Genomic DNA, 13,080 nt, shown 5'->3' on the forward strand with positions numbered 1-13,080 from the left:
ATGTAGATTAGATACTCCTATCAGATTAAGAGAACTTCTTAATTCTTGGAAACATTTCCTGCACTTCCGCTCAAGTCAAGGGCATTGATATTTGATACTGGTGTTTAACTAATCTAAGTTCGAAGAAAAACAAGTGGATTCTTAGAATTTGTATGTTAGTGAAATGCTATGTAACACAAAAACGTAATGCTTGAATCTTGCTTGTTCTTGCTTTGAATTATACAGTGTGTAATAAGTCTAAAGACTAAAGAAGTAGGTATTTAAGGAATATCTCCTTGTATCAGACAAAATCCTATGCTATTTCTCATTATCCTTCGACTGAAATTTGCAAATCTCCAAATTAAACATATCGTTAAATCCGATTTAGACACTCTTCTCCAGTGTTCAAAAACCTTATGCATCTTGTGTCATATTTTGGATATTACCGTTAGTGATTTAACATCACTACATGAAATATTTCACTTCAGTTTTAATACAAGGGTAGAAGGTAAGGCTTATTTAATTTCAGTATGCATCTTTTCTGTTGGTTGTTTTTTGTTGTTCTTGTTCTCAATTGACAATTCTGTCACAAATCACTTTGCTTGTGAAGGTTAAAATAGTGAGAACTTGGTGTATTTTTGGCTTCTTCATGTCACGGCAGTACTTCACGGATCTATATTTTGTTTGCATTTTGTTTTCCTTTTCTCGTATGTTCATGGAGCACAGGGCTTTTCATTAATTTGTAATAAATTCTAGATATGAAAAGACTGAGGTTTTTTTTTTTATTATTATTATTAACTGCATTGTATTCCTGTTAGTATGATACAGGCCATATGGAGCAAGCAATTCATCTAATTAAAAACTGACTTTCACAGCATTTTTTGTAGGAAGTGTCAGGCAATTTCACAACAGCAAGATAACTGATTTTTCATTACTCCAGAAAAGTTTGCTGTCTTTTCAGATCTCTATATGAAGATGGGGAGACTTACCTTGGGGCTAAGTGACCCCAAAGGGTCTTTGCTATTGAAAGATCACAGAGCGTTTTATGGACTCAGTATATAGGTCATTTTATGTCACTGTAGCTTTCAGTGCACACCTGGCAGCAGTGTTCAGCAGATCATTGTCTGCAAAACAACCACTATGGCACTCCAGTTAGTTTAGGTACAACAGATATGCTGAGGTATAGAGTGCTGTTCATGCTCTGCTGTTATTTTTCTCAACTTTTGAGAGATGAAAAATTTAATTAACTTATTTGGGATTTCCAGATGAACCTTTAGCAACATAGCCTTTACACTATTAGTAAATAATCTGTTATGAGACTGGTGTCTATGATGTAGGTCTAAGAACTAATGCTGCAGCCTCCCTGAATTTGAGGGAAAAGAGAATTGACTAAATTCACGACAAGGGGTAAAGCTTTGTTTTATAGGCTGGCTTCTGAACTTCTGGGTGAGGACTGGACAATCTGTGCCTTACAGCTTGCTAGTACTAGCACTGCCCTCATGTCAGGGCAGACCCATGAGATAAAGGCAACTAACTGGAAGATAGCATAGGTGCTATAGGGAAAGAACACAGTGCCATCTCCTGTGCATCACTCCCCAGTGCATGTTTCTGTTTCCTGTTGTCTTGCAGGCAACAGGAGCTGTCAGATAAAGGTGACAAGGCTCCTTTTTCTTTGTTCTTCCTCATAGTCTAGTCTCATGGATTTTGATGTTACTGAGAAGCAATCTCCCTCCAATAACCAGCACAGCACCCTGTAATCCTCCATCCTGGATACAGTGGGGAAGATTCAATAGTGCTCATTCTGTTCATGAACCAACGTTTGCTGTACTGCCAGGTGTCTGGCTGTGCTGGTTTGAGGATCAACAGAGCTAAGTGAAGGGACAGTTCCTGTTTTGTTTTTATGTTTTTGTACAGTGTCCAGTTGAGAAGAAAGAGGAATGCCTCTTGGGTTTGTGCCATACATGTGCCTGAATAAAACAAGGGTCCTAATAGAATAAATGACAACATATATATATAAATGGGCCAGAGGAAATACTGTCTGTCTGAGACACACCAGTTCAGGCTAAAGAAAGATTTATACTTTCTAGGCAAGATGTTTGGCAGTTGATTAAAAGACTTAGGAAAAAGAGTAATGTCTAATATCTTTTCCAGAGAAAGGTGTTGGCTTTGTCATTTATAGTATATTTTGTCACCATCTGAAAAAGAAAATTTGGTTAACTTTGCCCTTAACTTCCTAATATCTGAACCATTTCCTTGTAATTTCTTATTTCGTAATTCAATTTCTCCTTTTTATTTTAATCTTGCAAACCTGCTCAGAGAATTAACTCTCTTGCTTTGTCTTTCTGCTGAGCAGCCAAGTAGAAACAACTCTGTGTTTAGGAAATGTAATCGTCTTGGCAGCAAAGAGACGATGCCAAATTTCTTTGCTATCACACTGTTAACAGTTTCAGAATAAGTATGCTACTACACTTCAAATAATATTTTCATACAACAAATTGATTTTTTTTTTTTTCCAGTTTAACAGTTTTTCTAAATAAAACAAAATATTTACCTGATAGATACCTACTGTGATAAAGTCAGGCCTAGATGCAACTAGAGAGACGTCTGTTGTGGTTTGGAGAGGAGCACTGCTTCTTCCAGATTTACATACAATCAGACGCCAAACTGCTGGGTGCTTGTTCTGTGATCTGAGTAAGAGCAGCTACATGGCATTTCTTGAAACTGTGGCTGGCTATTGGGATCGCTGCCAGACAAGATTTACCTACTCCACAGGAAAAATAGGGACTGAATTGAAAGTGAGATGTTCATCAGGCAGCTTTGGTTGTTGGTATCCGAGCTGTATTGCTGTAGAAATCAAGGTCAGTAGGTTAATGAGAAGGAGAGTCAGAAGGAAAGAATTCTAATAATTTTATACACAGTGAATTTCACTTGAATCCTGGTCTTTTAAAATTCAGTCCTATCACACATGAAAATGCAAGACCAGTGTATTTTTTCTGATAGTTTCTTCACTGTGTAATGAAAGATTTAAAAGCTGAGGTTGCATTTCTCCATGGTACGTCACTGCTGGTTTCATCCCATGAACTCTATGGATGTTTATCCAGGAGAGAGAACAGCAAAGTACTGATATAACCCTCTGTCTATCACCTGCTTTCTCAAGGCAGCACAGTGTGCCATCAAAGGCAAAATTAGCGCTGTGGTCTGTTTTTCTTTTTTTTTTTAATACAGCATGTGACAGAATATTTCCTCATTTAGCACTCAGGGACTTCTCTCCAGCCTAAGAAACTGAGAAGCACTGCTCACTGTCCTCACTTCAGCGAGGCTTCATTTTCAGCAACAAACATTGTATGGCTTTTGGTGGAAGGAAGAAAGCAGCATTTGCAATGAGGTTCTCTGGGTTCCTGTTTGGTCTTATTCTCATTCACGGTGCTTTGCAGCTGGAAGGTAAGTGCCTTCCTCTTCTCTCCTGTAACGCTGTATGTGAAAGGCTTACTTGTGCAATTCATTAGTGCTAGTAACACAATGGAAGTAAAATCTATGTGAAATACCTGGTTTACATTTGGGTAGTTATGGTAGACAATATAACTTCTACCTCTTTTGTTGCACTTCTCTCACAGATGTTAAACAGAGAACTTTTGGAGAACCAGATGTCTCCTGAGTAAAATTGTTTGTTATGGATTGCCTCACAGTTCCTGTTTTTCTTAATTGTACGTGGTATCGCTGCAGGAGCTGAACTGTATTGTGTTGTGTGTTATAAATTAAGTTTTTGCAAGCTTCATTATGAATTTCCTTTTTTTTTTTAATACCTTTTTTTTTAGTATATATGATACTCAGTGATCAAAAGAGGTATCATGGACCCCCCCAGGTTATGAATGCCAGAAATCTGGAGTGCTGCTTTTTCATATTGTGTTTGATTTCCCAATACCATTTCTAGTTTTACACTGCCGAGGCTCACAGTAGACGCTGCAGGTCTTGCAGGTCAGCAAGGCTCAGGAGCCTTCAGCAAGTCCCACAGTGGTTCACTCATATTTATAGTGAAAAAGAAAAGAAATCTGGATTCTGGAGGGAAAATAAATGGCTCAGCGTGATGGCTGTGACAACTGTTAGATCTGGCAGCATGAGAAAAGTTTGTGGAGGTAGATCTGCAAGGCTGTGCATCTGAGGACACATGGAAATGGGGCAATGATGACAGCAGTTTGTGTGAGGGAATTCTTATGACTAACATAAATAAATCCAACAAGATAGACTTAGCTCTTCAGATGCTGCTGGCTCCCACTAATCCACAATGTAACAATATACAGTAAAGAAATGCAAATTCTGTTATCTATCTACTATTTTTAAACAATAAAATAGATGTTCCATTGGGCTCCATTCAAAGATGTTTTTATTTGACATGAAAGCAACGACTCCTACTTTGAATAGGAAGCAGAATATGTCACTTACATTGATTATTCCTATGCTTTGCATTGTTCTGTTTTACAGATACTGAAATATTTTTAATATATAATAAAGTCAGCAAACTCTGTCTTCAGGCTTCTATTGCGCAATCAGTTCGAACTGCCACTTGCCATCAAGACAATGAATCGCAAAAATTCACGTGGATTACTGATCATCAGCTCATGAGTGTGAGACTGAACCTATGCTTGGGTGTTCCATTGAAGGAAGATGAGGTTGTGATCACCCTGTTCCCATGTAACCGAACAAGTGAGCTCCAGTGGTGGGAATGTAGAAACGAAAGCCTTCTTGCAATCCAGGGAGAAGACTTGTTTTTCAGTCCTGGCAAGGAAGAACATGATAATGTTGTATTAAAGAAGAGGCCGAGTCCAAAGAGTAATTGGAAGATCTATGGGGCCATGGATGTTTTATGTTCCCAGAAAAAAGAAGGTAAAGAAAACCGCACTAATTTCTTTGTGATTGTTAGAGTGTTTAGGATCTTTAGCTCTGAATATTCTGATTCCTTCAGAAACAATCATAATTTAAAAAAATAATGGTACTGGGAGAGTTAAACTTGAATTCAATTTCATATTTTTGCAAAATATTATGTATGTTTTATATAATGCATATATAATATACTATACACACTGTAATATTATAGTAGTATTATAGTATTATAATACTGTAGTGTATGTTCCATAATTAGCCTCACAGTATCATAGAACAGCTCAGACTGGAAGGGATTTTAAAGCCTACTCAATTCCATTCCTCTGCTGTGGGCAGGACTGCTCCCCACTACATCAGGCTGCTCAGGACCCCATCCATCCTGGCCATGGACACTCCAAGCATGGCGTATTCACATCTTCTCTGGGCAGTGCTTCATTACCTTCTGAGTAAAGAATTTCTTTCAAAATCTGATCTGCACCTCCCCTCTATTAGTTTAAATCCATTCTCTCTATCATTGTCAGACTGAATAAAAAGCTGGTCTCTTTCTTATAGGCTCTCTTTTAAGTACTGAAAGGCTGCAGTAAGGTCTCTCCAGAGCCTTCTCTTCTCCTTGCTGAACAAGCCCAGCTCCCTCGACCATTCTTCATAGCTAAGGTGCTCTAGCCCTCTGAGCACCTTTGTGCCCCTCCTCTGGGCCTGTTCCAACAGCTCTGATTACTCTAAATTGCCTTTCCTCATAGCGATACAGCTATGGGAAAGCTAATATGGAAATAACTTAGAGATGCAATTTAGCAATTAACATAGCATTTATGATAGTTTACATTATTTTCTATACTGTTGTTATCCTTTTATCTTCTCAGAGACCTTTACACTGCTAGGAAATGCTTTTGGGGCACCTTGTGTGTTCCCTTTCCTGTACAAGAAGCAGTGGTATGCCGAGTGCACGGCTGCTGGCCGCTCAGATGGCTGGCTGTGGTGTTCAACAACTGCAGACTATGACACAGACCAGCGATATGGATTTTGCCCAGTAAAAGGTAAGTTATCTGTTCCCTCACAGTTCTCTTTAGCCAACCAGTGGTAGCAGAGGGTCAACATCTTTATAACAATGCATAGTTTACATCAGCAAATTATACTGTATTGCCATATCCTACAGCACCCTACAGAAGGAAATAGCACAGTGTTGCATAAAGATTTGTAGAAAACTGATGGGTAAAATAGCATGCAGTTCCCACCAACTGAGGTGGTGCTGCTGATCAGCAGGATAACTTTGAGTTTTTCCTTCTTTCCCAGACAGGATACATTCTGTGATCATTGTACATGCCTTCTCTGAGTACACCCATTGTGATGGACATGGGCATAATAATAAGCACTGTAGGAAGCACCAAGATTAAGTTAACATGTATATTTGCTTAAGTGGAAAGTGTTATCATTAATCCTAATGAGCCCTCTTCACATAGTCTGGATAGCATTCTTTCCATCCAACCCTGACATTTCTCTGAAAGTGAATTTTTTTCTGAAAATTGACTTCCATTTCTATGGTCACTTCTCTCTCCATCTCCCTTCCTGGCTGTATGATTGACAGGTAAGCCTTTACAATCCTTCTTAACTCTCCCCTGCCTTTTTCCCCATCGCTCTGCAGTCAAATATGCAGTTGAGGTTACTACAAAGATATTACAACAGTAAGCCTAAATGGCATGTGACACAGGGGTCAGTGGATACTTTTCAAAGCCTTTGAAAGTCATTTCTCAATTTTATTTTATTTTTTAATTTTTTTTTCATTCAGCTTTATACCGGCTTTGGGGAATAATCAAACATCTAATCCAATTTTGTATTGCATTTTAATAAGCAGGAATAGATCCTCACCAGATCAAAGAGCAAAGATAATCAGAAGAGAAGCAACTCATGGCTCAGTACCATGGCAGTGCCACAGCTCTCAGACTGTGGGAGGAACCACCAGAGGCTTTTAGCAGAGGAAGATTTATCTAAGAGCTGTCTGATGCTAAATTCAGTCCTATAGCTGTATCTCAGAGCTCTCAGTGGAAACTGCTGCCAAGAAAGAGAAGAAGCTGGATATCTTTTTATAGATTTCAGCTAAGATTTCTGCCACAGCACTCCATGTAATATACATTTCTATGCAATCACTTCCTTAGTAGTAATTCCTGGATTATGTATGGGTGGGTAATATTTTTCAGTGCTGCCGGCTGGGTCCTTACCTTCATCTTTCCTTATCCTGCTCCAAAAATTTTCAGGGCTCTTGGAAGAACAGAATAACAGACACGAGAATGTCATGCATATGGAGAACCTGCAACTCATTTTTCTGTGAGTTACTGTCACCCCATTATAGTTATTTTATCCACAGACAGAGATACCACTTGGACTACAGATGTGTTAAGAAATGCCCACTACCAAATAAACTCTGAATCTGCTCTCACATGGCACCAAGCAAGGAAGAGCTGTCAGCAACAAAATGCAGAATTACTGAGTATCACAGATATTCATGAACAAACATACCTTAAAGGTAAGGAAGTAAAGCAAACCCTAATTTATTTACATTCAGGTTCAGTCTATCACTGTAGCTATGGACTACCTGCTATGGTCTCTTTAGAATTTACTCTTACACTGTACTGATATTTCCACATGAGTATCTCCAATCTTGTAAAGATTTATGTTGTTCTACAAAAACACTGATTCTGAATTTACTCTGAGATGACATTTTGCAATAGAAGATACAAAGAGTAAGAGTGTTTTGTTGCTGTTGACTGCGTTTTCTGTTGATCAAAACTTTAGTGTTTCCATTTCTCACAATATCTAAAGATATTCATAGTTAGATATTTAAGAATTTCATGTCTTCCTAGAGAAATTATTAATGACTTTTGCTAATTAAAAAATGATATATGAATCTTCTTTTGTTTATTTAGAGTTAACAGAAAGTACAGATTCTGCACTGTGGATTGGCCTCAATAGACTGGACTTGAAGAGTGGCTGGGAGTGGATTGGAGGCAGTCCTTTCCAGTATTTAAACTGGGCTCCAGGTAGCTGTGGCTTTGATTGAGTTCTGTACTTCTGAAGACAAAGAACTCGTACTTCAAATTCATCTTTAAAATATTTTCTCAGATTATTTGGGCATGAGAAAAAGTAGAACATTAGCATTAAGCCACCAAAACCATATTTGTATTTTAGCCTTTCTTGTGTTAGCTTTAGAAAATTGTATTTATTTATTTATTGGTCCACGGTTTTCTTTTTCTATAGCAATGTAAATCAGAAACTTCTATGTATTGCAAAAATATTTTATTTCTGAAAACAGTACTATATCTTCCACAGTTACTTAGTTTTCCATTTCTGGTCTCCAGCAACAAAAATAATGTTAAGAGTCAGAAGATTGAGCAAATTACATGTTTACGTACACTTAAACTATATTGCAATATGCTATATTAGATGGGGGCATTCCAACTACTGGAGACCTGTATCAGTTCAAGAAATGTTTATATGTTTTACTAAGGGATATGGTTTAGTTGGGAAATATTGTGGACTGGGTGATCCTGAAGGTCATTTCCTTATTTATATCTTTCCCAAAGGAAGTCCCTCTCCAGAATCTGGAAAACTCTGTGTGGTTTTGAATCCTGAAACAAAAGCTAAATGGCAAAATTGGGAATGTGATCAGAAACTTGGCTACATCTGTAAAAAAAGAAACTTTACCTTGATACCCCCAGGTATGTGATCTCTGTTGATAATTAAAAATAGGAGCTGTTGTTGAAATTCCTTGATGTTCCCTTTGGCAAAGATGAACAGAAGAAATTTATTAGAAATTAGAACTATTTTTAACAATTACTGTCACTTTCATTTTTTTCCCATTCGTGATTTTACAGCCATTGCACTCTTTCTAGAATGGGCTCTAAGTCCCACCACACAGGGTGAAACAGCCAGGTCTCTTTTTGATACCACAGAGTTCTGAGCATGAAAAAGGAGAACAAAAAAAAGTTGTTTTTCAGAAGAGAATGTAGTAAATACAACTAAAGGAAGAAAAACTGACACATAGCAAATATAAAAGTTATTTTAAGTAAATATGTCCCTGCAGGTATTTTCCTGTGCATATGTCCAGTTTGAAATTTTTCTAGTTGATTTTTATCTATGGAGACACTTAATCTTTCAGAAAATCATAAGTATTCTGTTAAGTACAGATGATTTTGATTTTTCTTAACTGATAAACAGCTTCTAAGTATTACAGAGGGTGTTACCATTTCTGTATTAGTGTGATTTTTACAGGTATTTGACCATTATAAAACCTGCAGATTTTGTGCTAAATAATATATGTATTAAAAATAAAATAAAATAAAATAAATTCCTAGTTAAAACAGCAAGTTTGAATCATATTTATATCTAATGTTTTCTGGCCATCTTTTCATTATAGTGAGAATCCCCAAAGAAAATTCTTAGGTTAGAGCTTTTGTACAGGATGAGTGAAGTTATTTTTAGCCTCCTGTCATTTCCATGGCATTTGGACTCTGCTAAAATACTGATATTTATTTCAAGGTGACATTGGGCCTATTGCTTGTCCAGATGGATGGACATCATATGTAGATCACTGTTACAAGATCTTCAGGGAAACCAAAGGATGGCAAGAAGCTTTGACCTCGTGTCAGAATGAAGGGAGTCACCTGGCCAGCATCCAACACCTTGAGGAGCACAGCTTTATAGTGTCTGAGCTTGGGTACAGTGAGTGTTTCCAGTTGTTGGTTCTTTTCTTTTTCCTTTTTTTCCCTTTTCTGTGTGCAAAGAGTAACCAGCTATCTGACCTGAGAAGTAGAAACTGTATTAACATTAAATATTGCAGCCATCATCACAAGAAGCACTTACAGGAATGAGTTTTGCTTTCTTTTACTTTTTGATTCTATTATCACCCCCTAGATTAGTGAAGAAATTGTGAATATCTTTCCAGATCTTTCTTTTCTCATTTTTTTTAATGCTACCTAAATTTACCCTTCATTTTCAATAGCTTTTCTTTCATTAAGAATGCCTAAAACCATAGGATTGTGCACCAATTTAGGCCAGAGTGTACCTTGGAAGTTATCTGGTTCAGCCCCAGCTTGCACAGTTAGCCTCAGATCAGGGTAGAAGGCAATTTTAAGGTGGTCCTGTGTGGAGAAGGGAGTTGCACTCGATCCTTGTGAGTTGCTTCCAACCTGGGATGTTCTATGATTTGTTCTATGATTTTATAATCTAACTTTTAACATGTACTGTAATTATTGTAATATGTGTGTGAATCAATTCACATATAAGATAATCATGCAACAAACTAAATAATGTTCTGCTTTATAAATTAAGAGACTGTATGTTCTAGATCTTGAGGCAGCTAAAAAAAGGATGCAGCATTATAAGAGGTCTTTTCTAGTTCTGTGATTCTCTGTTCTAGAGCCAACAGACAAGCTCTGGATTGGCCTAAATGATCACAAGTTTCAATGTTCTTTGAATGGAGTGATGGTACGCCAGTGACATACACCAAATGGCATCTTGGAGAGCCATCCAGCACCAACAACAGGCCAGAAGACTGTGTTATGATAAAGGGCCAGGTAACATTATTCAGCACACCTTTGATTTTAATATAAAAACTAAATCGTTAGAAGAATAATCTGGCTTCCTATTTCAACAACTGTGTAGGGCCAGAAAAGGGAATGGAAGGACAAAAGTTGAGACTCAAATATGAATAGTAAAAAAAAATTAATAATAATAATAATAATAATAATTAAAAAAACATGAATTATTGTGCTACTTAAGACATTTTCTCTTTGAGTTCATCACAAAGTAACCTCTGAAATAAAGCAGGTCTTCCAATGTCATTTGGATACGTTCTCCAACTGCTTTTTTTCTGGTGGCAGTGATAGCACATGGGGATCCCTGCTGCTGCCCTTGTGCATGCTCCTTTGCCTATCGTTGAGTGGAGCAACTGCCTGTTCTGGGACCTGCTGAACAGGTTGGGGACCAGCTATAGCTGAAAAGTGGCCAGGAAATCTGTCACCTTCATTGCCATTCATCACTACCAGCTGTAGCATAGACCATAGACCACTCTACCATTTCACTGAGTGAGCTGATCTAGTTTTGTTATCAGCTTAGGGAACTGCACATAAAAGTGGACATCTGTTTCAAAATGGAAGGAGAAATGAAGATCTGTTCAGTTTCTTTATTCATGTTAATCTCATTGTTATTTATTTCTCTTTTCTGCCTCATAGGATGGTTATTTTGCAGATTCTGACTGTGAGAAGAAAGCTGGTTATATTTGTAAAAGAAAACCTATATCACAGATAGCTGGAGAAAAGGAAAATACTGATGTAGGTTGCAAAAAAGTAAGTGTATAAGATTGGAACATTATTTTTTAGATCAAAAAAAGGACTTTGTCTGAGAATAATCAAATATTACTTGAATTATTATTTATTTACAGATTTCTTTTTATTATTTATTATGGAGTTTCTCACTCTTAAGTTACATTAAGCTACTTACAGAAACCATTTATGAGGAATCTGAAATTTCAGTGCAAAAGTTTGCTAATTCATAGTTTTTATAATTATTGTCCTTCATTCATTTTGAAATTATACAGCTCATTTAATACATGGATCCACAGTTATTTGAAACTCAAAAGGAGATTCTATAATTGTCTTACAGGGATGGGGAAGATATGGGACCTACTGCTATTTTATTGGGCATGTACCAGCTACATTTTCTGAAGCAAACAACACTTGTGAAGGACAAAAAGGTTACCTAGTCACAGTTGAAAGTAGGTATGATAATGACTTTGTCTGTTGAAAAGGTAAAGGTTGTATGTTTCAAATTACTCGTGGAACCATTTCTCAATTGTTAGACAAGATCTAACAGTAAATTATCCAATCTACAGATGAGGTTTGTAGTTGAAAACGAGCCACATTTTGATGGATTTATATGGCATCTGTAGCAAGGAAGAGGAGAAAAGGGTTCACCATCAGATGTCTAATCTAATTAGATAAATCAGATACACTGAAATTATATAAACTTGGATAAATACTTTTATTTTCATTTGTGTTACTGTGGTCTTCCTTACAGGTATGAACAAGCATATCTGACTAGTCTTGTTGGGCTGAGGCCTGACAAATATTTCTGGCTTGGCCTCTCTGACATGGAGGACCAAGGAACTTTCAGGTGGAGCAGTGGTGAAGATGTCTCCTTCACACACTGGAATGCAGCAATGCCTGGTAGGTGCTGTGACTGTGAAGGGTGGAGCCCATAGTCCCTACTCACATTTTTACTGACAACATTTTCTGAATGTTATCATTGAGCCTTCCAATGTATTTTACAGGAACAAACAGTTCCTAAAATCTTTGTTGTTGTTGTTGTTGTTGTTGTTTTAATTTCAAAGGGACAATTTGAATTAAAGTTTTATACCAGGGTGTCTGATGTACTTACTCTTAAGTTTGACTTTATGCCTCATCTGCACAAAGACTGTCATAATTAAAATCTTGAAAATTGCCTTCTTTTTGATAAACAGGTTACAGATAGTTCCTGAGATTATTCTGTACTCATCTCTGAAAAAAAGAGTGTGAAACAGAGCAACTGTAATAAGGACTTGAAGTTAGAATTACAAAATGATAGAATCAAAACTGATTATGCCATATTTTTTCACTTACAATGTTAAGAAGCCTACATTCACATAATACTGATAATGCACAAATGAACAGAAAGCGAGGTTTTGAAATGCTATGAGGGAATCTGCTCTTCTTGAGATAGAAAACATCCTTCCCAATTAATTAATTTCTCAAATCTTTCAGTGAGGTTATGAAATCTTAAATGAAATGCAAACAGCAGAGGGCTATGGAACTGGAGTAAGAGAATGCAGTAAGAGAAAATTTCTTGCCAGGTACTTGCAAGCAGATGAACAGATGAAACTTCATCATATCTTTTTGAGGCTTAAGAAAGAATGAGATCCTCATTAAAAGCAGAGGTTTCCCCTGTGAAAAATAAAAATTTCTATCCATAGAATTCATTATGAAGAACATCCAAAATAGAAAGGAAAACAGAAAATCTTCAAGCCGACTATGACCTCCTCAGACGGAAACTTATTCAGCTCTCTGGAAAACATTAGAATGTTTCTCTTCTGTTCAGGTTCTATTCAAGTGCTAGTGTATGACAAGAAGGGAATGGGCACTTCTCAGAGTTTTTAAGCAAGATTCAAGTAATTTAGAGTGTATGATGAAAGTCAGC

General features: G+C 37.0%; 1 protein-coding gene across 1 annotated transcript in view; it reads left to right on the top strand.

Moving 5' to 3' along the window:
- Positions 1-3,264: 3,264 nt before the first annotated feature.
- The window catches only part of LOC140247828 (macrophage mannose receptor 1-like), a 28,880-nt gene continuing 19,064 nt past the window's right edge, over positions 3,265-13,080 (top strand). The window contains 12 exon segments of the mRNA XM_072327878.1: positions 3,265-3,420; positions 4,459-4,860; positions 5,718-5,891; positions 7,217-7,375; positions 7,776-7,889; positions 8,433-8,567; positions 9,388-9,570; positions 10,268-10,300; positions 10,303-10,424; positions 11,082-11,195; positions 11,512-11,627; positions 11,926-12,074. Of these exon segments, the coding sequence (XP_072183979.1) occupies positions 3,324-3,420; positions 4,459-4,860; positions 5,718-5,891; positions 7,217-7,375; positions 7,776-7,889; positions 8,433-8,567; positions 9,388-9,570; positions 10,268-10,300; positions 10,303-10,424; positions 11,082-11,195; positions 11,512-11,627; positions 11,926-12,074 (1,798 nt within the window). The 5' untranslated portion in view covers positions 3,265-3,323.

The sequence above is a fragment of the Excalfactoria chinensis genome, chromosome 2 (assembly GCF_039878825.1).
Source record: "Excalfactoria chinensis isolate bCotChi1 chromosome 2, bCotChi1.hap2, whole genome shotgun sequence".
NCBI lineage: Eukaryota > Metazoa > Chordata > Aves > Galliformes > Phasianidae > Excalfactoria > Excalfactoria chinensis.